General features: G+C 41.8%; 1 protein-coding gene across 9 annotated transcripts in view; it reads left to right on the top strand.

Moving 5' to 3' along the window:
- The window catches only part of LOC137374430 (rho guanine nucleotide exchange factor TIAM1-like), a 428220-nt gene that overhangs the window by 379960 nt on the left and 21010 nt on the right, over positions 1-27250 (top strand). For all 9 annotated transcript variants that reach the window (XM_068040529.1, XM_068040530.1, XM_068040531.1 and 6 more), the window contains 6 exons: positions 509-617; positions 929-1108; positions 16886-17004; positions 19905-20013; positions 20328-20386; positions 24664-24769. In XM_068040529.1, the coding sequence (XP_067896630.1) occupies positions 509-617; positions 929-1108; positions 16886-17004; positions 19905-20013; positions 20328-20386; positions 24664-24769 (682 nt within the window). The remainder of the gene's footprint in view (positions 1-508; positions 618-928; positions 1109-16885; positions 17005-19904; positions 20014-20327; positions 20387-24663; positions 24770-27250) is intronic.

The following is a 27250-nucleotide window of genomic DNA, read 5'->3' as shown; positions in this document are numbered from 1 at the left end:
CTACAGGAGAAAAGCAGTCCAAATCTGAGGTTCTGTCTTGAAGGGAGAGCCTCAAAAAAGATGGCAGAATTTAAGTCAGGTCCAGTTCAGGAGCCAGTGGGGGAGCAAAGTTTTAGCTTGGAGCCAGCAATGGGCAAACAGCCAACAGAGGTGTTATCTTTGAGTACAAATAGGCCAATGTTCTCAGGTAGTGATAGATCTAGGAAATGGGCTGGAGGGTGGACAAGTGAGCAGAGTAGATCAGCAAGGCCAGGAAGTGAGCAGAGCAGAAATTCTTGATCAGAAGCCAGGGGAGCAATAGCCAGAATGAGAGGAATCGTAATTCAGAACAGGAATCATTGCAGCCAGCATTTGTATTGTGAAACTAGAATTGCTTTGTTAGATAAGTCTCCCAAAGTTCCAGATACCTTTCAAACAAAACGCAGGCTTTGCAAGGTGAAAATAATTTACAGATACAATCAGTGTACATTGGCAACTGCTCATTGATTATTTCCTGTTCCTCTTGTAGAAAGTACTGTTCTCATTGGGTGGTTCATTCCTGTACTATGCTGATCGTTTCAAGTTATACAGTGCATTTTGTGCCAGTCATACAAAGGTTCCCAAGGTCCTTGTTAAAGGTAATTGCATTGCAACTTTGTACAGTTTAGATTGCATATCTTACATTATCTGAAAGCCATATGTCTCCTACAGTAATGACAAGCTTGATGTAGAAATATTCATTGCTTTTAAGGAATGTGCAAGTATAAAATTCAGTTAAGCAGTATATGAAGAAAATTATAATTTGAACTGAATGAAACTTGGATGCTGTTGAAGATTTTCCTTCTTCCTTTCTAAATATTGAATGTTTTTGACAACATAACGTCTAGTCGTTTCATGATTTTTTGTGACGATTTCAATTTCTGTTACTTTTTATACTACTTATGTTTAGCCAAAATAAATCCAGCCTTTAAGGCCTTTCTTGACGCCCAAAATCCTAAACAGCAGCACTCATCAACGTTGGAGTCCTACTTGATCAAACCTATTCAGCGTGTTCTGAAGTATCCTCTTCTTCTGAAAGAGCTGATCTCTCTCACAGACTCAGACAGTGAGGAACATTATCATCTAACAGGTAAGAATATGTAGATTAAATATTTAGTCCTCATTCATTGTGCAGGTCTTAATCTGTGAAGAATAACCTTGGGGTACTTCATGCCTGGTTGCTTTGTGCATCATCTGGGAGCAAGGTAAAGGGTAGCACTGGCAGAGGCCTGGGAGCAGTGATAGCGATGTGACAGTTAAGGTGATGAGTGAGTGATGGTAGAAGGAGGGGAAGACACAAGAAAATGCTTGTTGCTATTGTGGGATGCTGATAAACATATTTTGTTAGATTGGTTCGCATTGACCTCTCTCTATTTACCACACTGACTCAGGACTTTGCATAACAGTTTTTCTCTCTCTGATGAATCATATAAATCACAGCCTATTATATAAGATCAAATCCTGCATGATGATCCTCAGTTAAATGTTGCCATTGATTTTAGGTAGAATAGTACCGATTTAATTTGCTTGCATGTTGATAATACTGAAGCAGAATTCGTAGAACTGGTTGTACTGTATGTAGAATATGCTGAAAGCAAGTAATTAATTACTAAATGTTAATAAGATAATATAAAACTGAACAGTTTAAAAAGGTCAGCTCACTTTAGCTAGATCCCTTTGTCATTATATTACCGATTAAGTACATTGGCCCTTGAATGAGTCAAGACAAATTGCTTTACTAAAAAAAATCCAGAAACTTTAGATGGAAGCTCACATTACATTTTTCATGGATCAAATTTATCTTAATTTAATTTTTATTGTCATTTTCAAAAGAGATAGTGGCCCAGTATTCCTTCCAGCTTCCCTCCTCCCCACATCCTATAGGACAGGAGGAATACATTGAAAATGTTGTTCACTGTTACAGTAGTGTGGAAAAGGTGAAACTAATTTTCTATTAAATTTTTTTTCTCTCTTAAAATACAATTCCTTTAAATGGAAACTCAGCAAATTTCAGTAAACGGGCCTGTTTTCTTCCTGGAGTGGTGTTAATTTGACATGAATTGTGTATATTCTGGTTTGCTCCCATTTTTTGGAGTGAGAGTTTTGTCAATATTGCAAAATGATACTAAAATAAAAGCAAAATACTGCAGATGCTGGAAATCTGAAATAAAAAAAAGAAATGCTGGAAATACTCAGCAGGTCTGGCAGCATCTGTGGAGAGAGAAGCAGAGTTAATGTTTCAGGTCAGTGACCCTTCAACAGAACAGACAAATATTATAAATGTAAAAGGTTTTAAGCAAGTAAAGCAGGGGTGGGGCAAGAGATAACAAAAGAGAAGGAGTTGATAGGACAAGGTCACCGAGAATAACTGACCAGAAGGTCATGGAGCAAAGGCAAACGGTATGTTAATGGTGTGGTGAAAGACTAAGCGTAGTAAAGAGAGGGTGTCAATTGACAGAAAAATGAACAGCCCTGGCCCCAAGCACAAACATGAAAAAGAAACAGTGGGTAGCGAATACAGTCTACTATATAAATGGGTCCGAAGGGATTCTTCCCTCCGCGACACCCTGGTCCACTCCTCCATTACCCCCACCACCTCATCCCCTTCCCACGGCACCTTCCCCTGCAATCGCAGGAGGTGTAATACCTGCCCATTTACCTCCTCTCTCCTCACTATCCAAGGCCCCAAACACTCCTTTCAAGTGAAGCAATGATTTACTTGTTTCAATGTAGTATACTGTATTCGCTGCTCACAATGTGGTCTCCTCTATATGAGGGAGACCAAACGCAGACTGGGTGACCGCTTTGTGGAACACCTCCGCTCAGTCCGAAAACATGACCCCGAGCTTCCGGTTGCTGGCATTTAAACACACACCCCTGCTCTCATGCCCACATCTCTGTTCTGGGATTGCTGCAGTGTTCCAACGAACATCAGTGCAAACTTGAGGAACAGCATCTCATTTACTGATTAGGCACGCTACAGGCTGCCGGACTGAACATTCAGTTCAATAATTTCAGAGCATGATGGGCCCCCCTTTTTATTTTGAATTTTTCTTTATTTTATTTTAGTTTGTTTAGTTTGTTTCTACTGTGCCTATCCACTTTTTTTTTCACGTTTGTGCTTGGCGCCAGGGCTATTCATTTTTCTGTCAATTGGCACCCTCTCTGTACTAACGCTTAGTCTTTCATCACACCATTAACATACCTCTCGTAGATTGTTGAGGCAGATGCAGAGGTTAAAGCAAGCAGGTCCAGTAGTCAGGCTGGGCAGGGGCAGGACAGGGAGCGTGGAAGGTCTGGTAGGCTAAACTGCATTTACTTTAATGCAAGAAGCCTTACAGGTAAGGCAGATAAACTCAGAGCATGGATCGGTACATGGGATTGTGATATTATTGCTATTACGGAAACGTGGTTGAGGATGGGTAGGACTGGCAGCTCAATGTTCCGGGGTACCGGTCTTTCCGGCGTGACGGAGGTGGAGGTAAGAGAGGAGGGGGAGTGGCACTATTGATTAGGGAGGACATCACGGCAGTACTTAGGGAGGATATCCCGGGGGGAATGTCCAGCGAGGCCATATGAGTAGAACTTAGAAATAAGAAAGGGGTGATCACTTTGATGGGATTATACTATAGGCCCACCAATAGTCAGAGGGAAGTGGAGGAACATATATGTAGGGAAATCACAGATAGGTGTAGGAATTATAGGGTTGTAATAGTAGGTGATTTTAACTTCCCTAATATTGACTGGGACTGCCTTAGTGCTAAGGGATCAGATGGGGAAGAATTTAAGTGTGTCCGGGATAGTTTTCTGAAGCAGTATGTGGATAGCCCTACTAGAGAAGGGGCTACACTCGACCTCCTTTTAGGAAATGAGGATGGGCAGGTGGTTGATGTGTCAGTGGGGGAGCACTTTGGGACCAGTGATCATAACTCTATTAGCTTCAAGATAGTTATGGAAAAGGATAGGACTGGTCTTCAGGTTGAAGTCCTAAATTGGGGGAAGGCTAATTTCGATGGCATCAGACAGGAACTCTCAAAAGTCGAATGGGAGAAGCTGTTTACAGGTAAAGGGACGTCTGGCAAGTGGGAGGCTTTTAAAAGTGAGATAGGAAGAGTTCAGGGCCGGAATGTTCCTGTTAGATGGAAGGGCAAGGCTGGCAAGTTTAGGGAACCTTGGTTGATGAGGGATATTGAGGGTCTGGTCAGGACAAAGAAGGAGGCATATGTCAGGTATAGGCAGCTGGGATCAAGTGAGGAGTATAGGGGATGGAGGACTACACTTAAGAAGGAAATTAGGAGTGCAAAAAGGGGCCATGAGATTTTCCTGGCAGATAAGATAAAGGAGAATCCTAAAAGATTCTATAAGTATATTAAGAGTAAAAGGGTAGCTAGGGAGAGAGTAGCTCTCCTTAAGGATCAGTGTGGCAATCTATGTGTGGAGCCACAGGTAATGGGCGAGGTCTTAAAAGAATATTTCTTGTCCGTATTTACCGTGGAGAAGGTCATGGAAGCTAATGAGTTCAAGGGAGGGAACACCGATATCCTGAAGCATATCAACATTACAAAGGAGGAGGTGTTGGAGGTTTTGAAGTGCATTAAGGTGGATAAATCCCCAGGGCCTGACCAAGTGTATCCTAGGATGCTATGGGAAGCAAGGGAGGAGATTGCTGGGGCCCTGGCAGAGATTTTTATATCATCGTTAGCCATGGGTGAGGTACCGGAAGACTGGAGGATAGCTAATGTTGTGCCTTTATTTAAGAAGGGCAGCAGGGATAAGCCAGGGAACTACAGGCCGGTGAGCCTTATATCAGTGGTGGGAAAGTTATTGGAAGGGATTCTGAGAGACAGGATTTATATGCATCTGGAAAGGCATGGTCTGATTCGGAATAGTCAGCACGGCTTTGTGCGTGGGAAATCATGTCTCATGAATTTGATTGAGTTTTTCGAGGAGGTGACCAAGAGGATTGACGAGGGCAGGGCGATGGACGTTGTCTACATGGACTTTAGCAAGGCCTTTGACAAGGTCTCGCATGGTAGGGTGGTCCAGAAGGTTCGAACACATGGGATCCAGGGTGAACTAGCAAATTGAATACAAAATTGGCTTGGTGATAGGAGGCAGTGGGTGGTAGTGGAGGGCTGTTTTTCAGATTGGAGGCCGGTGACCAGTGGTGTGCCGCAGGGATCGGTGCTGGGCCTTCTGTTGTTTGTCATATATATTAATGACTTGGATGTGAATGTAAGGGGCATGATTAGTAAGTTTGCAGATGACACCAAAATTGGTGGTATAGTAGGCAGTGAAGAAGGTTGTCTAAGGTTACAACAGGATATAGATCAACTGGGAAAGTGGGCAAGGGATTGGAAAATGGAATTTAACGCAGACAAGTGTGAAGTGATGCATTTTGGGAAGTTAAACCAGGGCAGGACATGTACAGTGAATGGCAGGGCCCTGGGGCGTGTTGTTGAGCAGAGTAACCTTGGGGTGCAAGTACATAGTTCCCTGAAAGTGGCAACACAGGTAGACACGGTGGTGAAGAAGGCGTATGGCATGCTTGCCTTCATTGGCCGAGGCATTGAGTACAAGAGTTGGGACGTCATGTTACAGTTGTACATGACGTTGGTTAGGCCGCATTTGGAGTACTGTGTGCAGTTCTGGTCGCCCCACTACAGGAAAGATATGATTAAGCTAGAGAGGGTGCAGAAAAGATTCACAAGGATGTTGCCTGGTTTGGAGGGCTTGGGTTATCAAGAGAGATTGGATAGGCTGGGTCTGTTTTCCCTGGAGTGAAGGAGGCTGAAAGGGGACATGATAGAGGTATATAAAATTATGAGAGGCATAGATAGGGTAGATAGCCAGAGTCTGTTTCCCATGGTAGAGGTGACTAAAACTAGAGGGCGTAGATTTAAGGTGAGAGGGAGGAGGTTTAAAGGGGATCAAAGGGGTAAATTTTTCACACAAAGAATAGTGGGTATCTGGAATGAGCTGCCTGAGGAGGTGGTGAAGGCAGGAACAGTAGTGATATTTAAGAGGCATCTGGACAGGTACTTGAATGAGCAAGGCATAGAGGGATATGGAATTAATGCAGGCAGGTGGGATTCGTATAGATAGGCATTATGGTCGGCATGGACGCGGTGGGCCGAAGGGACTGTTTCTATGCTGTACGACTCTATGACTCTATCCCGTTTGCCTCTGCTCCATGACCTTCTGGTCAGTTATTCTCGGTGACCTTGTCCTATCAACACCTCTTTTGTTATCTCTTGCCCCACCCCTGCTTAACTTGCTTAAACCTTTTACATTTATAATATTTGTCAGTTCTGATGAAGGGTCACTGACCTGAAACGTTAACTCTGCTTCACTCTCCACAGATGCTGCCAGACCTGCTGAGTATTTCCAGCATTTCTTGTTTTTGTTGCAAAATTGATAGCTTGCACAGAAACATTACCTGCATAGATTTTTTAAACTGTGTACCTGTGTTATGGGGAAATTTTGCTTTGAAGAATATATTTTATTTTCACAAAATAGGTTGGTATTGCCGAGATGGCTATTAACTGAAATGGTTAAAAAGCACATGGGATGTATTGGTTCTTGTGCTACTATTGATTTGTAGGGATAGGGGGCAGTGTTATTAGGGAAGAGAATGAATTGGAGCAGGATGTCAGAGTTAAATAGTAAAGGTATGAGGCTGATTGAATATTCTGGAGTTTCCTATATTACATTTAGATATCAGGGAACATAAATGCAAAGATTATCCTCCAGAAATTAAATAGGTGGGATAGAGTCTGTGATGCGTATATTGTCTGCACTCTGTAGAAAGAGTTGGTTCATGTTTTTTTTTTCTTTGTTGTAATTTACTTTTAAAAATAGTCACGGGGTTGTACTTTTCTGATGCACGCTTGAGGGTAAGATTGTGCCTAAAATAAAGAACGTTGTGACAAAACTGAGAAAAATTCATGGATTTTCTACTAGGTTGCGCTGTTTTGTCAAGTGCAATTTGCTTGGAATTGGCCAAACCAGTGCAAAAAATTGCGGAACTTCAAGCGCAAATTATATTCAGCGCATATTGTGTTTTCTGTAATCTTTTGAGTTATTTTAAGAAATGTTGTGCTGGTAGCTGGTCCGCCCCACAAAAATAACCACACCTCCAGAACAATTTAATGTGGACAACTAACCCCTAACTCTTCTCCGCCACCACCCCCTCCCCGCCTCTCCACCCCCGTCGTCTGTTTTGTTCAGATCGCTCTCTGCGGTTACAGGGAAACTGAACTCGCCACAACCTCAATGAAGTTGTCATTGAGACCTATAGTGGACGTACCTTCGACGTACCTTGCTCATACCCCAGTTCTCACCAACTGAGGCCTGTAGAGGAGAAATAGCTAACCAGTTGAGAGAGTTGTCAGCTTCTTTTCCACACATTTTGATCTAGTTTACCAGCCTTTGCTCTTCTGTCCCCATATCCCTCCCCTGAGTTCTTCTCTCCTTCATCTGCTCCTCCTCTACTGTTCTCCCCTCCTTTCTCTCACTCCTCTCCAATCCCATCCCTGTGTCTCCCTCTCTTGCTTCCCTGCTGTCTTTCCCCTCTCTGCCTAGGTCCAGTTATCCCCCCGACCCCCACCTATGCTCGAAAGCTTCTTGATCTGAATCCTGCACTTGATCTTGACTCCCCAAGTACAATGCTACTTGAATATTGTTGTTGAAATGCCTTACACCTTACAATCTGTATGATAAACATTGCCAGAAAAACAACATACAGAACCTTTGGCACTTTCAGAGCTCCTTTGCATATGGAGCTTCCCTTGCTCCTCACTCCAAATTTAAAGGGAGCAAACTTGGCAGAAAAGCTGCAGAATTGCCCTATGGCTAGATGTTCATTTAATCAGGGCACTTAATGAGGCTAAAGAATAAAACAGATGTACAAGACCACATAATTGCAGCTCAGTATGAAATAGATATGAGCAGTTTATCCAATGCTGTGGTTTCCTTCAAGTGTACTGCATGCCTGCTCTCCCAATCTATAGAACCACAAAATTTATCCTATACTTCCATATCGATTATGGTGATGTACAGAAAACAGTACATCTCCTGTATTTATATTAAAAATAAATACATTAGTATGTTATCATTTTTAGCCCTGCTTAGACTGTTGGCAAGTTGAGCAAAATACCTATTTTCCTAAATTACTAAAATGAATAGAACATAATTTTACGCTAAATTAAAACATTTCAATTCTGTTCAGTTATTGTAGCTATTTTCCATTCTCTGTCTTTCTGTTTTCAGCCTAACGCAATCTATCTGACAATTATTAATATTTTTCTCACAGAAACATTAAGATCAAAAGTTTGCCTTACTTGTTTTGTCTTTTTATATGATTCCAATCCTCCATTTTAGTGGTAGGTTTAGGTTTGGAAAAAACGGGTTTTGTTAACTGAAAAAATAATGGGATATTTTCAACTGCTGTCCAAAATGGGTGCAAATTTGGCAAGAGGCTGTGACATCCTTCCAAGTTCAGTGTTGGGAAGCCTGAATGATTTTCAGGTTTGGGCCTCATTTGAAAGTAGTCATCAAGCTGCAAGTGCCAAATGGGCACTCTGCTGCAGCTCGCTGGTTATGGGAGGGCAGGAAATTGTTGAGCCCCATATTGAGCCAATGGCATGTTGTACCTGGTAGAGGGGTCAGGAGCCATTCCTGAAGGTGACCAAACACAGGAAGTATTTTCTGTGATATCTGAAATCCTAAAACATTGGTGAAATCAAAGAATCATAGAAGTTCACAGCACGAGGGAGGCTATTTGGCTCGTAACATCTGCGCTGGCCAACAAGGAGCCATCCATCCTTATCTCACTTTCCAGCTCTTGGTCCATAACCTTGTGGGTTACAGCACTTCAAGTGTATATCCAAGTGCTTTTTTAAATGTTATGAGGCTTTCTGCCTCCATCACCCTTTCAGGCAGTGAGTTCCAGATCCCCACCACCCTCTAGGTGAAGGAATTTCACCTCAAAACCCCTCTAAACATCCTACAACTTACCCTAAATCGATGCCCCCAATTATGGACCCCTCAATCAATGGGAATAGGGTCTTCCTATCCACTCTATCTAAACCCCTCATAATTTTATACACATCAGTTAGTTCTCCCCTCAGCCTTCTCTGTTCTGAAAACAACCCTAGCATATCCAGTTTTTCCTCGTAACTAAAATTCTCCAGTCCAGGCAACATTCTTGAAAATATGCTCTGTACCTTCTCCAGTGTAATCACACCTTTCCTGTAGCATGGTGACTGGAACTACTCGCAGTAAACCAGCTATGGCCTTACTGATATTTGATGCAATTCAAGCATAACCTCCCAGCTCTTAAATTTTTTTTTTATTTCCAAAATATACTTTATTCATAAAAATCTGCAAAAATTACATTGCCAAACAGTTTCAAACAGCACCAAAAAATACAAACATTGCAAGGGAGATCAGTTTCCTTCTATACTATCATGAGTTTCTTCACAACCCTTCCATTTCACTATTGTCATGCCAATTACAGTTTTACATTTACAGCAAAAGAAAATATCAACGATACAGTTCGAGGGGTTTCCCATGGATCCAGCCCCTCAGTTCAGCTTGGTGGGGGGGACCTTACACTGTGGTCTTTCCCCATTGAGCCTTTGCTGCGGCTGCCCCAAGCTTTAGTGCGTCCCTCAGCACGTAGTCCTGGACCTTGGAATGTGCCAGTCTGCAACATTCGGTGGTGGACAACTCTTTGCGCTGGAAGACCAGCAAGTTTCGGGCAGACCAAAGGGCGTCTTTCACCGAATTGATAGTCCTCCAGCTCCCAGCTCTTAAATTCTGCGCCTCGGCTAATAAAGGCAAGTATCCCGTATACCTTCTTGACCACATTATCTACCTGTCCAGCCACCTGTGGACGTACACTTCAAGGTCCCTCTGTTCCTCTACACTTATCAGTATCTTACCATTTACTGTGTATTCCCTTGCCTTGTTAGCCTTCTCCAAATGCTTTACCTCACACTTTTCCCGATTGAACTCCATTTGCTACTGTTCTGCCCACCTGACTGACTGATATCTTCCTGCAGTCCACAGCTTCCTGCTTCATTATCAAGCACATGGTGAATTTTTGTACCATCTGCAAACTTCTTAATCATAATCCCTGCATTCAAGTCCAAATCATTGAAACATACCACAAAACGTAAGGGACCTAGTACTGGGCCCTGTGAAACTCCACTGGAAACAGACTTCCAATCACAAAAACACCCATCGACCATTGCCCTTTGCTTCCTGCCTCTGAACCAATTTTTGGATCCAACTTGCAACTTATAGAGTCAAAGACTCCATTCAGCCTGTCATGTCCATTCCAGCTCTCTGCAAGTGCAAATCTGCTAGTCCCACTCCCCTGCCTTTTCCCCTTACCTTGCAAATGGTTTCTCGACAGATATTTGTCCAATTCTCTTTTGAAAGTCACGACTGAATCTGTCTCCACCATGCACTGTCAGGCAGTGCATTCCAGATCTTAGCTACTTACTGCATAAAAGAGTTTTTCCTCATGTCACTTTGCTTCTTTTGCCAGTCACCTTAAATCGGTGCCTTCTGGGTCTTGAACCTTCAGCCAATGGGACCAGTTTCTTCCTATCTACTCTGTTCAGACCCTTCATGAATTTGAATACCTCTATCAAATCTCCTCTTAATCTCTTCTTCCAGGAGAACAGCCCCAGTTTCTCCAATATATCAACATAACTAAAGTGTCTCATCCCTGGAACCATTCTCATGAATCTTTTCTGCATCCTCTCTAATGCCTTCACATTCTTCCTCAAGTGTGATGCCCAGAATTGGACACAATACTCCAGTTGAGGCCAAACCACAGTTCTTTACGGGTTTATCATAACTTCCTCGCTTTTGTGGCCCTGTCTATAAAGCCCAGGATTCCAAATGCTTTATTAACCACTTTCTCAACCCGGCCTACCACCTTCAATGATTTGTGCACATATACCCCCAGGCCCCTCTGCTCCTGTCCCCCCTTTAGAATCGTACCCTTTATTTGATATTGCCTCTCTTCATTTTTCCTACCAAAACTAATCATTTCACACTTCTCTGCATTAAATTTCATCTCACGTTTTCCCATTCCACCAACCTGCCTACGTCCTCTTGAAGTTTGTCACGATCCTCCTTACAGTTTAAAATACTTGCAAGTTTGTGGCATCTGCAAATTTTGAAATTATGCCCTGTACACCCAAGTCTAGATCATTATAATATATATCAGGAAAGCAGGGGCCCTAACACTGACCCCTGGGGAACTTGGCCTTGGGTTCCCATGGGCTTTTACTTTTCTGACTAATCTGCCTTGTGGGATCTTATCAGAAGCCTTACTAAAATCCATATAGACTACATCAAATGCACTCTCTGATCGACCTTCCTTGTTACTGATTCAAAAAATTCAATCATGTTAGTCAGACATGACCTTCCCTTAACAAATGAATGCTGACTGTCTTTGATTAATCCGTGTCACTCAGAATTTTTTCCGATAATATTCCTCCCACTGAGATTAGGCTGACTGGCCTATAAATACTTGATCTATCCCTTTCTCCTTTTCTAAACAATGGTACAATGTTAGCAGTCTTCCAGTCCTTTGGAATCATGCCTGTAGCCAGAGAGGATTGGAAAAGGGCGGCGCAGTGGTTAGCACTGCAGCCTCACAGCTCCAGCGACCTGGGTTCAATTCTGGTTACTGCCTGTGTGGAGTTTGCAAGTTTTCCCTGTGTCTGCGTGGGTTTTCTCCGGGTGCTCTGGTTTCCTCCCACAGCCAAAAGACTTGCAGGTTGATAGGTAAATTGGCCATTATAAATTGCCCCTAGTATAGGTAGGTGGTAGGAGAATGGTAGGGAATATGGGGTTAATGTAGGATTAGTATAAATGGGTGGTTAATGGTCGGCACAGACTCGGTGGGCCGAAGGGCCTGTTTCAGTGCTGTATCTCTAAATCAAATCAAATCAAAATGATGGTCAGAGCCTCCAGTATTTCTTCTCAATCTTTGCTTAACAGGTTAGGATTCATTTCATCCAGGTCTGAGGATTTATCCACTCTCAAAGATGTTAAACCCTCTAACATTTTCTCTTTCACTATGTTAATTCCACCTAACATTTCATTGTCCTTCTCCCTGATTGCAATGTCTGCATCATTCCTCTCGTTTGTGAAAACAAATGAAATGGCCCACAGAACAATATGACAAGGTCATGGGAACATTATTGTTTGCTCGAACCAAAAATAAGTCTGTGGGAGTTTCTTATCATTCTCTGAAATGATACCGCAAATAAAGTTCAGAAAGGCTTTTGTCAAAATAGATGTGTTCTTTCCTGTTCAATGTACTTACATAAAGCTTGTGCAGTAGGAGCTTCGTGAAAGCAGCCGGTGGTTCTTCATGAATAGAAAGAAAGCTCTGAACAAGACTGCAAGCTGCAGAAAGGTGTAGTTTTTGATCTTGTTAGCAAAACACAACTTGCACAAAAGTTTGCACTAAGGATAATGTTTCCACATCCTCATAAATAGCTGTCATGTTTTAGCAATCAATTTAATAACACCTTTAGGATTTAAAACGTTAGCTATAGGAATCTGATAGTTTTTCATGTATTCTGAAATGGTGCATCACATACATTTTATTCATTTTTAATATATCAATGTAGTGGTCTGATTTCATGCAGCCATAATATTTTCAGTTATATATTAATGAGTGTTTAATATGTTATACATAAAATAATTATGCATAAGTTACTTCATTGTCACTTCATGTTGCTACAGAAATATTGTACATCTTTGCACTAATTTGTACTGTTAACAGAGACAAAAGATACATTTCCCCAGTAACTATTCTAATGTTTTAGGCTGTTTTCATTTGTGATTGTAGAATGACTAACCAAGTATGCAATTTGTTGGAAGATTCAACAACTATCCGCCAGATTTTTCTCCTTTTCTCCATAAGGTGGTGGCTTATATACAGTATAGATCCATGGTCTGCAGTGATCTTCCAGAATCCTGCCCAAATTACTATTCTTCATCTGTAAACCTAGGGAAGTGAATCTGGATTTTCTCTGGAGTGCAATGCCCTCCAGAAGTGTGGTGTGGAAGGATCGAATGATATTTTTATCTGTTCATGGGATATCGGCGATGCAGGCTACATTTATCACCTACCTCTATTTGCACTGAGAAGGTGATGGTGGGCCTTCTCCTTGTAGCAATGCTGCTCACTGGTGTTAGGTAGGGAATTCCAGGGTATTGACCGAGCCAATGATGAAAGCATGACGAGATAGGTCCCAATTACATAGTGTGTGATTTGAAGGGGAACCTGTTAGTGATGGTGTTCCCATGACATTGCTGCTCTTGTTCTCCTCAATGTTAGAGGTCACAGGGGAGGGAGATGAAGTGACCTTGCTTCATTGCATCATGTAGCGAGTACATACTGCAGCCACAGTCTTTCAGTGGAGTCAGGGGTGGATATTATATCCAGTGGCAGGGGTACAATCAAGTGAATTGCTTGGTCCTGATTCGATTCAAGCTTCTTGAGAGTTGTCGTGGCTGGTTTCATCCAGGTGAGTATTGAGTATTGCATGATGCTCCTGCCTTGAGTCATGTTGATGGTGGTTAAGCTTTGAGGGATCAGGAGATGAACCACTCATTGCAAAGTACCCAATCACTACCCTGTTACTGTGATCACTATTTTGATATGGCTGCTTCAGTTCAGCTTCTGGTCAGTGGTGACCCCCAAGCAGTTGATGGTGAAAGTCATTGAAAGTGCTGTTGATGCATATAAGGGGAAGCTAGGTAAGCATACAAAGGAGAAGGGAATAGAGAGTTATGCTGATAGCGTAAGATGAGAAAGGATGAGAGGAGGCTGAGGTGGAGCATAGATGCCAGATGGCCTGTTTCTCTGCTGTATCCTAGGGTCTTAAGAGGTGGCTATTGAGGTAGTAGATGCATTTGTGTTCATTTTTCAAAATTTGCTAGATTCTGGAAAGGTTCCATCAGACTGGAAAGTAGCAAATATAACCCCTATATTCAAGAAAGGGGGGAGGCAGAAAACAGGTAACTATAGGCCAGTTAGCTTGACGTCTGTCATGGGGAAGGTGTTAGAATCGATCATTAAGGAGGTTGTAGCTGGGCACTTGGAAAAACTCAGGGTAATTGGAAATAGTCAGCATGGTTTTGTGAAAGTTAGTATGCAGGTACAGCAAGTAATGAAGGCTAATGGAATGCTATCCTTTATTACGAGAGGAATTGAAAATTAAAATAAGAATGTTATGCTTCAGTTATACAGGGCTTTGGTGAGAACTCATCTCGAATACTGTGTGCAGTTTTGTTCTCCTTGTTTAAGGAAGGCTGTAACTGCGTTGGAGGCTGTTCAGAGGAGGTTTACTAGATTGATAGCTAGAATAAGCAGGTTGTCTTTTGAGGAAAGTTTGGACAGACTGGGCTTGTTTTCACCAGGGTTTAGAAAAGTGAGGGGAGTCTTGATTGAAGTTTATAAGTTCCTGAATGGTCTTGACAAGTTGGATGTGGAGAGGATGTTTCCTCTTGTGGGTGAGTCCAGAACTAGGGGGCACTGTTTTAAAATTAGGGGTCGCCTTTTTAGGACAAAAATGAGGAGAAATTTTTTTCTCTGAGGGTTGTGCGACTTTGGAATTCTCTGCCTCAGAAGGTGGTGGAGGCGGGGTCATTGAATATTTTTAAGGCAGAGGTAGATAGATTCTTGTTAGGCAAGGGAATCCATGGTTATTGGGGGTAGATGGGAGTGTGGAATTCAAAACACTAACAGATCAGCCATGAATTTACTGAATGATGGAGCAGACTCGAGGGGCCGAATGGCCTGCTTCTGTTCCTAATTCGAATGTCCGTATATTGTATGTATAGGAAAATGATTGAGCTTTTTCTTGTTTGTAAGTGACAGATAATTATCTCAATGTTATGAGCCACTTGTCAGATGTTATCCAGGTTCTGCTCTGGGATGGCATATGCTGCTTCACTATCGCAGGAGTTGTGAATGGAGGTAAACACTCTGGAGTCATCAGTAAACTGTCCACACCTGACTTTATGACAAAGGGACGGTTATTGATGAAGCAATGAAGATGGTTGGGCTGAGGATGCTTCCCTGAGGCACTCCTACAGTGATGTTCTGGGGTTATGGTGACTGGTCTCCCACAATCACAACCATCTTTTTTCGGATAGGATGGAGTTGAGCTACTTCCATATTGTTGGGTAGATGCCAATGCTGTAGCTGTTCTTATGGACTTGACTGTACCAATGCTCAGCTTAACACTTGCAAAACCACACAGATGCCATCTGCTTTGGCTACGGAGGACATCCTAATCTCCCAGAAGCCACCTAGGGATGTCTGTTTCAGAATTCTGGCAGACTGGATCTTATGAACACAGGGCAATTGCCAGGGAAGCAAGCATTCAGTTGTCCAATGCAGTCCTGATGGTCACAAGTGATTTGGCTATTTAGAGATTTGATTCCATCCCTATTGTCTTAGGTGGTGACATTGATGGAGGGCCATGTGGGTGCAATCTGTGAATCCTTTGACTTTGGGGATTCTCATCACTCTGTAAAATTGCGCTGCCTGGTCACCTTGCCACAGGTTGTCCGTGAGGAAATGAAGTACCTTGCTCAAGCAGTACTGCATCTGTGACTTGCTTTATGTCAATGCACAGTTGATTGGCTAATGTTAGTGCTATCCCCAATGGCATCCTGGAATGACTCCGTAGCATAAAAGTTCAGGATAGTTGTGCATCACTAGCAGTGTAATTCATGTGGTAGAGGTGGATTGTAGATCTGGATCTACCATGTGGCATAACTCATTGATGTCTTACTCTGTAAAGCATTGTGCCTGCAAGTGCTGCTCCTAGGAGAAGGGGAAGTAAGAATGCCTCAGTTTGCGTGTTCTGGTGTAGGGTTATTGCTGGATAGGGAAGAGGAAATAAATGGTAGCTCAGCAACGAAAGGCACAAAAGTAGATAGTAAAGTATTGTCAACAGCAAAAAAATTAAAGAAAATCGTTAAAATTGCCTGAATTATGCATTTTGTAAATCTGTACATTGTACCTGCTCGACATTTTAAATCTACTTCTGCCTTTATTGCAGAACTAGCAACCCTGGTCACCCAACATTATACAGGCAACATTATCACTGAGTGCAGTAGAAGTGGTCATGATGGGAAATGGGATATGTGGCCACACCATTGCCATCTTATTTACATATGCACATCCGTTATAGGGCTGGTGCTTTCACTGCACACCAGAAATACAGCCAGAAAATGGGGTGAGGGAATAATGGGCAGAGATCTAGTGTAACAGATCCTCACTCATTTTCCACCTTGCCTGTCCAAATATTGGCGGATAACACAGAAAATGCAGGCTTGACTTTTCAGTCGGCTTTTCATACGGGTATCATAACTGAGCTGGTCTCCGTCTTCACCTGAAATCATTCTCATTCCAGGAGAGCACCAATAGTGATCAGAAATAGGATTTTTTAAAATTATTGTTATGCATCCAAGCCGGGGACACAGAAACAAGTTGTAGTATCCTACCTTGTCCCAACTGAAATGGACTTATTCTCTCGAGGCCAGGAATGGAATCTGCAGTCTTACTAGCCTATGTACCACATCATAATGCCTATCATCCCACTGGGCCAAGGGAGAATCCCTCACATTTTTATTAGAAAGCTATTCTACAGAGGACAAAGCCTTCTGAGAATCCAATTTACTTACTGTCACCCAAAAAGGATTATAAAGTCTTTGAAAATAAATGGTGTTTCTTGGGCCGTATACTTGTAAACAATAAGTGCACAAATCACTTTGTGAAACACACTAAAATCTTTTTTTTTTTAACTTTCAGTGGCAATGAAAGCCATGAATAAAGTAGCAAGCCATATAAATGAAATGCAGAAATTACATGAAGAATATGGTGCTGTGTTTGACCAGCTTATAGCTGAGCAAACTGGAGAGAAGAAAGAGGTAAGGAAAGTATACAATTTAATTTGCTGGAACACATATACAGTTCATTCCTTGCCAGTGCCCCAAATGACATAAGTTAGACCTCATTCTTTCCACTCTTCATTCAGTTAAAATGATAGAAAAAAACTACTTGTGAACTTCTCCAAAACTGACATCTGCACTACCACATTAATACTTGTGTTTTATCAAAGTGTTTCCTTCCCTCCTTTATTTTGTTGAGTCTCCTTATTTCTTGTACCATTACCAGCTGCAGGTAACCTGCTTCTGAACAACTAGTTTAATAATGCCTTAATACATGCCTAATACTTCTATGGTAGTCTTTCCTTAGATACTTATCTACAAAAATGAATGAACTGTGACTTTAATCCCTTCTTAATTGGAATGGTTGAAACTATAGTTCCTGTTAACAGCTGTAGATGCATGTAACAGTCAGATTATCTGTTTTATAACACTTATTATAATTGATCAGATAGTTTAATAGCAAATTAATACAGGTTTGATTCTGTTTGTTAAAAATTCTTGAAATTTTTAACTTTATTAGCTTGATGTTGATAGTGAGCTGACATATTCCAGAAATCATAAAGCTTACCTGGGAATATTAATGGTAGGTTAGATATTTGCACCACAATCTTCTGCAAAATCCTCGAACACTGGTGTTATTTATGATTAAATATTATGTCAACTGAGGCTGGAGTCATGTAAAGGGGCATAGGCAGGATAATTCTCTGTTACATTAGAGGGAAGTGCAATCAAATGTCCCTCATGTCAAGCAATGTATTAAACCTGCACATATCAACAATATATTTTAAAAATTATGCAGTAAAAAATAGACAACAACAAAAACTATTATCTATGTGGAGCCTTTAACATGGTGGGTATCCCAAGGCATTTCACAGGAACATTATAAAGTAAAGTTTGACAATGAGCCACATACAGCGATATTAGGGCAGATGGCCAAAAGCTTGGTCCAAGAGGTAGATATTAAGGAGTGTCTTAAAGGAGGAAAGAGAGTAGAGAAGCATAGAGAGGGAGGGAATTCCAGAGCGTAGGGCCCAGGCGGCTGAAGACACGTCCTCCACCGATGGTGGAGCAATTAAAATCGGTGATGCTCAAGAGGCCAGCATTAGATAAATGCAGATACCTTGGAGGGTTGTGGGTCTGGAAGAGATTACAGAGATAGGGAGAGATGAGGCCATGAGGGATTTGAAAACCAGGATGAGAATTTTAAAATTGGAGCATTGCTTAACTGGGAGCCAATGCGAGCACAGGGGTGATGGGTAAATGGCAGTTGGTGCTCGTAGGACACGGGAAACTGAGTTTTGGATGGCCTCAAGATTATGGATGGTAGAATGTGGGTGGCTGACCAGGAGTGCATTGGAATAATCAAGTCTATTGGCAACAAGGCATGGTTGAGGGTTTCAGCAGCAGATGAACTGAAGCAGTGGTGAATTTGGGCAATGTTACAGAACGACTTGGGAAACCGGACAAAATTTAAAAAGCACCAGAAAAAGTTAATTGAAAGAAATTATAATTAGAAAATAAAAACCTGTTACTGCCCTTCACCTACAACACTACTGGTGAATGGACCCGAGTCCAAATGGTCAAAGCTTAAAGGTAAACCATTGCTACATTTTTAATTAATTGTATTTAATTGAGATGTTCATTATTATGAAACAAAATTTGGACTAAACATTTGTCGCAATAGACTCTCGCTTTAACTTTCCGATAATGGCATCTTTTAAGAATGGGATCATACAAAATTACACACATTACATCTTTATATAAAAAAAAAATCGATCTGGTCTGGTCATGCCCAAAACCCCAGAGTTAAACTTTTGATGCAACTGGAGTCTTCATGGCCCCAGTTTAGACTTATTACTTTTAATTGCTCTTCTCTCCTCTGCACACAAAAAAAACAACTTGCAATTATATAGCACCTTTATATACAAAACGTTATAGAAACATTAAGAGAGCAGGCTGGTGGGTAAGCATAGCAATGACTATGGCCCAGAAATTGTTGGAGTGAGGCATATCATGGCTGGCCCCATTAGTTAGACTTGTTCCTGCACTCTTCAGCTCAAAAAATGCTTTCTCACAAAGTTGCTGGAATTGTGAGTTAATAGCACAATGAGGGCAACAGAGCATCTGGGATCTTAGTGAACAATGGAACGAACAATGTGGGCTGGATTTTTGAGTTGGAGGTGGGAAACAGAAATCGAAACTGTTTCCAGGTCACAAACCCGCCCCCAGGGTGGGGGGTGGGGGTGGGGGGGGGGGGGGAAATGGGGAGAGAACAGAATTGAATCTCAATTTTCACAGGGGCGAACCCTTAATTGATATAGTTTGGTGGCCAATTAGCGGCCGCAGGGGCAGGAACGGAGGCAGGTTAACTGAAGTGCGGGCCTAATTTAAACTCATTAGGTCAGCCATTACTGTGGCTGCTGTGAGTGGTGAAGGAGCACAGAGAAGATTCCCATTGAGCTGTGGCCTGGATTGCTGTCTTCCATGATGTTTCAGGAGAAATTGTCATTTGCAATTCACAGGGTATCCCTTCCTCACAATATGCTGCTGGCCAGTTGGTGCCTTAATAAAGGTGTGCACCATTCAGACGCCGGCAATTTTTCGGCAAATTCTGGGCCTTCATAAATTTTTAGTGGATGTGTACCATATTTTGAGAAGTTTCTTGAGAAAGCTAACTGGAAAATATCAGGCTATGCTGTCTAATATCCCCTCATATAGGTTCAGTCAGGAAGTAAAATGTAAGGCATCTTTGACAGCTGTCATAGGTTTAATTGCCCTACTTTCCAGATGTGTAATTAAATGCAGTTTCTAATTTAAGGTGATAGAAAACTAGTGAGGTTACAAAAACATTCTGGAATTGATGTCTGCTTTATTTACAGGTTGTGGACCTTTCAATGGGAGACCTTCTTCTCCATTCTACGGTTTCTTGGCTCAATCCTCCTGCATCCTTCGGGAAGTGTAAAAAAGACCCTGAATTGGCAGCTTTTGGTATGTTGCAGTTTAAAGATTTATTGTGTTTGGACTTGGAAATGCAAATGAATATAAATTCCATATGACTAGATTTGTATTCTTTGGGAACGCAAACAAGTGTGACACAGCCTTCTGAAAGGGGTCTGGCACCTCACGAATCTAGCTCAGTAATCTGCTGTATTAGACTGCCAATTTTACTTCAGTGTACGCTGAAAATCACTTTGCATTGATGCAAAAGTGACAGAATAAATGCAGCAAAAGAATTTAAATCTATGAAGTTTTGGAATGTGACATCTTTTCTTTCAGTGATACTTAATTTACTTTGTTTCTAGTGTTCAAAACTGCAATTGTTCTTGTGTATAAAGATGGTTTCAAGCAGAAAAGGAAACTGGTAAGTTTTCTATCCTAAAGTTACAATACACACTTTGTTTTATGAGGTACAGAATTTACTTTAGATATAATTAATTATTAAATGCTTTCTAAAAAATTAAAATAATTGAAATAAAAGCATTTTTGTTTTGGTTGTGAAGAATGGGGCTTGAAATATTCTTTTTATTCGTTCAAGGGATGTGGGCCAGCATTTATTGCCCTTGAGAAGGTGGTGGTGAGCTGCCTTCTTGAACCGCTGCAGTCCATGTGGGGTAGGTATACCCACAGTGCTGTTAGGAAGGGAGTTCCAGGATTTTGACTTAGCGACAGTGAAGGATGGTGTGTGGCTTGGAGGGGAACTTGCAAATGGTGGTGTTCCCATGCATCTGCTGCTCTTGCCTTCCAGTTAGTAGAGATCACGGGTTTGGAAGCTGCTGTCTCAGGAGCCTTGGTGCATTGCTGCGGTGCATCTTATAGATGGTACACACTGCTGTCACTGTGCACCGATGGTGGAGGAAGTGAATATTTGTGAATGGGGTGCCATCAAGCGGGCTGCTTTGCCCTGGATGGTGTCAAGCTTCTTGAGTATTGTTGGAGCTGCACCCATCCAGCAAGTGGAGAGGATTCCATCACACTCCTGACTTGTGCCTTGCAGATAGTGGACAGGCTTTGGGGAGTCAGGAGGTGAGTTACTCGCCGCAGGATTCCTAGCCTCTGACCTGCTCTTGTATTTATATGACTACTCCAGTTCAGTTTCTTGTCAATGCTAGCCCCCAGGATGTTGATAGTGGGGAATTCAGCGATCGTAATGCCTTGAATGTCAAGGTTCGATTTGTTGGACATGGTCATTGCCTAGCACGTGTGCGGCGCGAATGTTACTTGGCACTTATCAGCCCAAGCCTGGATATTGTTCAGGTCCTGCTGGATTTCTACACGGACTACTTCAGTATCTGAGGAGTTGCAAGTGGTGCTGAACATTGTACAATCATCAGCGAACATCCCCACTTCTGACCTTATGATTGAAGGAAGGTCATTGATGAAGCAGCTGAAGATGGTTGGACCTAGGACACTACCCTGAGGAACTCCTGCAGTGATGTCCTGGAGCTCAGATGATTGACCTCAAACAACCACAACCATCTTCCTTTGCGCTAGATATGACTCCAACCAGCAGAGAGTTTTCCCCCTGATTCCCATTGACTTCAGTTTTGCTAGGGCTCCTAGATGCCATACTTGATCAAATGCTGCCTTGATGTCAAGGGCAGTCACTCTCACCTCACCTCTTGATTTAAGCTCTTTTGTCCGTGTTTGAACCAAGCCTGTAATGAGGTCAGGAGCTGAGTGGCCCTGGTGAAACCCAAACTGAGCGTCACTGAGCAGGTTATTGCTAAGCAAATGTCGCTTGATAGCACTGTCGACGACACCTTCCATCACTTAACTGATGATCGAAGCAGACTGATGGGGCGGTAATTGACCGCATTGGATTTGTCCTGCTTTTTGTGCATAGGACATACCTGGGGAATTTTCCACATTTGCCAGGTAGATGCCAGTGTTGTAGCTGTACTGGAACAGCTTGGCTAGGTGCGCGGCTACTTCCGGAGCACAGGTCTTCAGCACTAATGCCGGCATGTTGTCAGGGCCCATAGCCTTTGCAGTATCCAGCGCTTTCAGTCATTTCTTGCCAAAACGTGGAGTGAATTGAATTGGCTGAAGACTGGCATCTGTGATGCTGGGGACTTCAGGAGGAGGCCGAGATGGATCATCCACTCGGCACTTCTGGCTGAAGATGGATGCAAATGCTTCAGCCTTATCTTTTGCATTGATGTGCTGTGCTTCCTCAACATTGAGGATGGGGATATTTGTGGAGTCACTTCCTCCAGTTAGTTGTTTAATTGTCCACCACCATTCACGACTGGATGTGGTAGGACTGCAGAGCTTAGATCTGATCCGTTGGTTGTGGGATCGCTTAGCTCTGTTTATCACATGCTGCTTATGCTGTTTGGTATGCAAGTAGTCCTGGGTTGTAGCTTCACCAGGTTGATACCTCGTTTTGAGGTATGCCTGGTGCTTTTCCTGAAATGCCCTCCTACACTCTTCATTGCACCAGTGTTGATCCCCCAACTTGATGGGAATGGGAGAGTGGGGGATATGCCGGGCCATGTGGTCGCAGATTGTGGTTGAGTGCAATTCTGCTGCTGTGGATGGCTCGCAGCGCCTCATGGATGCCTGGTTTTGCATTGCTAGATCTGTCTGAAATCTCTCCGATTTAGCATGGTGGTAGTGCCACACAACACAATGGAGGGTATCCTCAATGCGAAGACGGGACTTAGTCTCCACAAGGACTGTGTGGTGGTCACTCCTAGCAATACCATCATGGACGGATGCATCTGCGGCAGACAGATTGGTGAGGACGAGGTCAAGTATGTTTTTCCTTCTTGTTGGTTCCTTCCCCACCTGCCGCAGACCCAGTCTAGCAGCTATGTCCTTTAGGACTCGGCCAGCCCAGTCAGTAGTGGTGCGACTGAGCCACTCTTGGTGATGAACGTTGAAGTCCCCCACCCAGAGTACATTCTGTGGCCTTGCCACCCTCAGTGCTTCCTCCAGGTGGTGTTCAACATGGAGGGGTACTGATTCATCAGCTGAGGTGGGGTGATAGGTGGTAATCAGCAGAAGGTTTCCTTGTCTATGTTTGACCTGATGCCTTGAGACTTCATGGGGTCTGGAGTCAATATTGTGGACTGCTCGGGCAACTCCCTTCCTCCACTGTTCCTCCACCTCTGCTGGGTCTTTAGTGAAACTGTGGTAAAGCAACATTCCAGTGTTTTGCTGAAGTATGGGTGGCCAAAAACTGAAGTTGAATTATATTTGATAGCAATTGAGTCTATAATTATTTCACACAACACAAATGTTGTTAAAAACTGACTGTCAAATAGAAATATGACTTTTGTGAGATACATTAGTTGTAAACTAAAAATTAAGTAGTTTAACTCTGCAGCCATTGCCTACCAAGTAGTCTGTCAAACGATCCCAGCAAGTGATTTATGGAGACAGTTTTTCTTAATTACATTTTAAATTGCTTAAGTCCTCTTGTAAGGGATAAAACTTGTTTGGTTACATTAACAAAACTTTAGAAAGTGCAGAAATCCTTTTCAGAGCAGTTTAGTGACTGCTTTGAAAAGGATTTCTGTGCTTTCAGATGTCGAGAATGATTTTTTACATAATTAGTATGAGCGCTAAACCTGTGGTTTAGTAATCCTGTAAATCTGGACATGAAACAGTGAAATAATCCACACAAAAGGCTGTTAATTTCTGCAAATATGAGCTGTGTAACTCAGGTTGTGTGTGAAATGAGCTGCAAAATTGTAAAAAGAAAATAATTAGTTCATTTAAAAATTGCAAATTGTGTCTCGCGCACAGATTATTTTTCTGATAGTACAAGCTTATAACTTTGGTACATTATATGAAGTTTGTTAATAATAGATGTTTTTAAGTTGAGATTTTATTTGACAAAAGAAACACATTACAAACACAACACCCAATGACAAATAAAAAAATGATAGGGTTTGCGATTCAGGTTTTTAATACTTAAGGGATGTGTACTTCAGTTGTGTAGGCAAATGATTTGTACCATGAAGAAGAGTACGATGGCCAACCCATCTTCATTTCTTGATGTTCTGAAGATAATACATCATCTGCAGCTTTATGTGTCAAGCCAAACGAAAACCATCTTTTGAGTAATGGGTCTAGGTTACTGCTGGGGAGGAGAGAGGGGTTGAATTGATTTTGGGTTCTAATATAATTGGAAGAGAATATTTCTGAAAAGTTTTCCTGTTGGTCATTGCACTACTAGAAGTTGTCCAAATTAATACAAACTTGGCAGGGTCTGCATGTCTCACATCATTGTGGTACAAAGCCTGGTTTATGTTGATGCATGATACGCAGTATTACTGCAGCACTAGACATGCTCAGTTGTATTTCATGATGAAAAGTATTACAAATTGTAATCCAAAGAAAAGAAAAGATTGAAAAGACATGATACTATTGGATGTGTAAACTGAGAAATTCTATGTTTACAGCTACTCTTGCTTTGTATTTTAATATAAGAAATCATGATGAGCATAGTTTTGAGAACCTTTTCATGCAAGTCTCTGTTAACTTAATTATTGGTAGTAAACTTTTACTTCAGCATCTGCTGTATAAATCATCACTTGGAGCAGTTATTAAAAAGCATTCAGTTAACAACATTTGCTTTTCTAATATCACTTGCTTCTGGTAATATGTAATCTTTTTCCAATACAACAGGGAAACATTTCTCAGAGGGTAACTGTCCCAGATGACCGGGATCCATTCAGATTTCGTCATATGATTCCAACTCAGGCCTTGCAGATTAGATCAGTTACCACCACAGGTATGGAAGTAGAATTTTATGTTAATACCTACACAACAAAATGGATGAAATGGATCTCTACAATAGCAATCTTTAAACTGTAACTGTAACAGAGTGCTGGACCATCGTGGTGCAAACCAATGTTAAAATATTCGTTGCGCTTATCATTCAAAATTGAGTGTTCCCAGTTAGATAAGTTTAACCAGTTTTCAACTAGATTATGGTAACAAAATTCTTCATCTAGGGAGGAAAACATTAAGGAGAATCCATTCATCCACAGTTCACCTCTTATCGGCATGGAAGATACATTTGTATCTTCATATGAATAAATTCAACATGGACTTGATGTGTAGATCAAAGGCAAGAAAACTGATTATAGAAAGAAAGTGGAAACATCAAATGATTCAATTCCTTGGGACTACCTTGTTACATTCTTGGGTTCTTTTGCTCCAGATAGTTTTGGCTTTCATATTTTAGGTATTCTCATAAGGGAGTCATCACTCCCCATATCCTCAAGAGTGTTTCGCCTGCCTTGATATTTAGATAACAATAGTGCAAGACCCCATGATGATAAACACATATTACTTCAGGTACTGGTTTTATCTTCTTTGCTTTTGAAAGCAGCAGCCTAATACTAGATCTCATGTTAGTTGTTAAATATGAACAATTAAAATTAACAGCACAGAGGAGACCATTTGACCCATTATGTCTATGCTGGCTGAGTAAAGAACTATCCAGCCTAATCCTACTTTCCAGCTTGTGATCTGTAGCCTCATAGGTTATGGCACTTCAAGTGCATATCCAAATATTTTTTTAAATGCTATTAGGGTTTCTGCCCCTACCACCCTTTCAGGCAGTGAGTTCCAAACCCCCAGTGCCCTCTGGAGGAAATGTTCCTCCTCAACTCACCTCTAATCCCTTTGCCAGTTGCTTTAAAATTATGCCCCCTGGTTATTTAACTCTCTGCTAAGAGAAATGGGGCCTTCCTATCCACTCTATTTAGGCCCCTCATTACTTTATACATCTCAATAAAATCTCCCGTCAGCCTCCTTTGCTCCAAAGAAAACAACCCCAGCCTATCCAATCTATCTTTATAGCTAAAATTCTCCATTCCTGGTGACATCCTCGTAAATCTCCTCTGTAGCCTCTCAAGTGCGATCACACCCTTTCTGTTATGCGGTGACCAGAACTGTATGCAATACTCTGGCTGTGGCCTAACTAGTGTTTTATACAGTTCCAGTATAACCTGCCTGTTCTTATATTCTACGCTTTGGCTAATAAAGGAGAGTATCCCATATGCCTTAAAAACCTTATGTATCTGTCTGGCTACATTCAGGTGTCTGTGGACATGCAGTCCAAGGTCCTTCTGATCCTCTATGCTTTTCAGTAACCTGCCATTTATTGTGTATTCCCTTGCCTTGTTTAACCTCCCCAAATTCATTACCTCACACTTCTCTGGATGGAATTATAATTGCCACTTTTCTGACTACCTGACCAGTCCATTGATGCCTTCCTGCAGTCTATAGCTTTCTTCTTCACTATCAACACACAACCAATTTTTGTATCATCTGCAAACTTCTCAATCATGCCCCCTACCTTCAAGTCTAAATCATTGATTATATACCACAAAAAAGCAATGGACCTATACTGAGCCCTACGGAGCCCCACTGGAAACAGCCTTCCAGTTACAAAAACACAGGTAGACCATTACCCTTGCTTTCTGCCACAGAGCTGATTTTGGATCCAACGTGCAACATGCTGTTGGATCCCATGGGTTTACTTTTCTGATCAATCTGGGTCAAAAACCTTGCTTAAATCCATGTAAATTACATCAAATGCACTACTTATCGACCCTTGTTACCTCCTCAAAATTTAGTCAAGTTAGTCATACACAACCTTACCTTAACAAATTCATGCTGATTGGTCTTGAATAATATGTGATTTTCTAGATGATAATTTATCCTGTCCCTTAGAATTTTTTCCAGATGATTTGTCCAGCAACGAGGTTAGGCTGATTGGCCTTTAATTACTCAGTCTATCCCTTTCTCCCTTTTTAAACAGTGATACACTGTTAGCAGTCCTTCAGTTCTCTGAAACCATGCCTGTAGCCAGAGAGGATTGGAAAATAATAGTCTGAGTCCTCCACTGTTTCCTCCTTTGCTTCTCTTAGCAGACTGAATACATCCAGGCCTGGTGATTTATCCACTTTCAAAGATGCTAAACTCCTTAATATTTCCTCTCTCATTTTCTTTATCCCATCCAATATTTCACACTCTACCTCCTTAACTATAGTGTCTGCACTGTCCTCTTTTGTGAAGACAGATGCAAAGTATTAATTAAGAACCATGTCTTCCGCCTCTACATGCAAGTTTACCTTTTTGGTCTCTAATCGGCCTTACTCTTTCCTTAGTTATCCTCTTGCTCTTAATGTTTACAAAACATCACTGGGTTTTCATTGATTTTACTTGCCAGTATTTTTCATGCCCACTCTTTGCTCTCCTA

The sequence above is a fragment of the Heterodontus francisci genome, chromosome 10 (genome assembly GCF_036365525.1).
Source record: "Heterodontus francisci isolate sHetFra1 chromosome 10, sHetFra1.hap1, whole genome shotgun sequence".
In the NCBI taxonomy this organism is placed as follows: Eukaryota; Metazoa; Chordata; class Chondrichthyes; order Heterodontiformes; family Heterodontidae; genus Heterodontus; species Heterodontus francisci.
The sequence above is the reverse complement of the archived record's forward strand: the minus strand, read 5'-3'. Positions and strand labels throughout refer to the sequence as shown.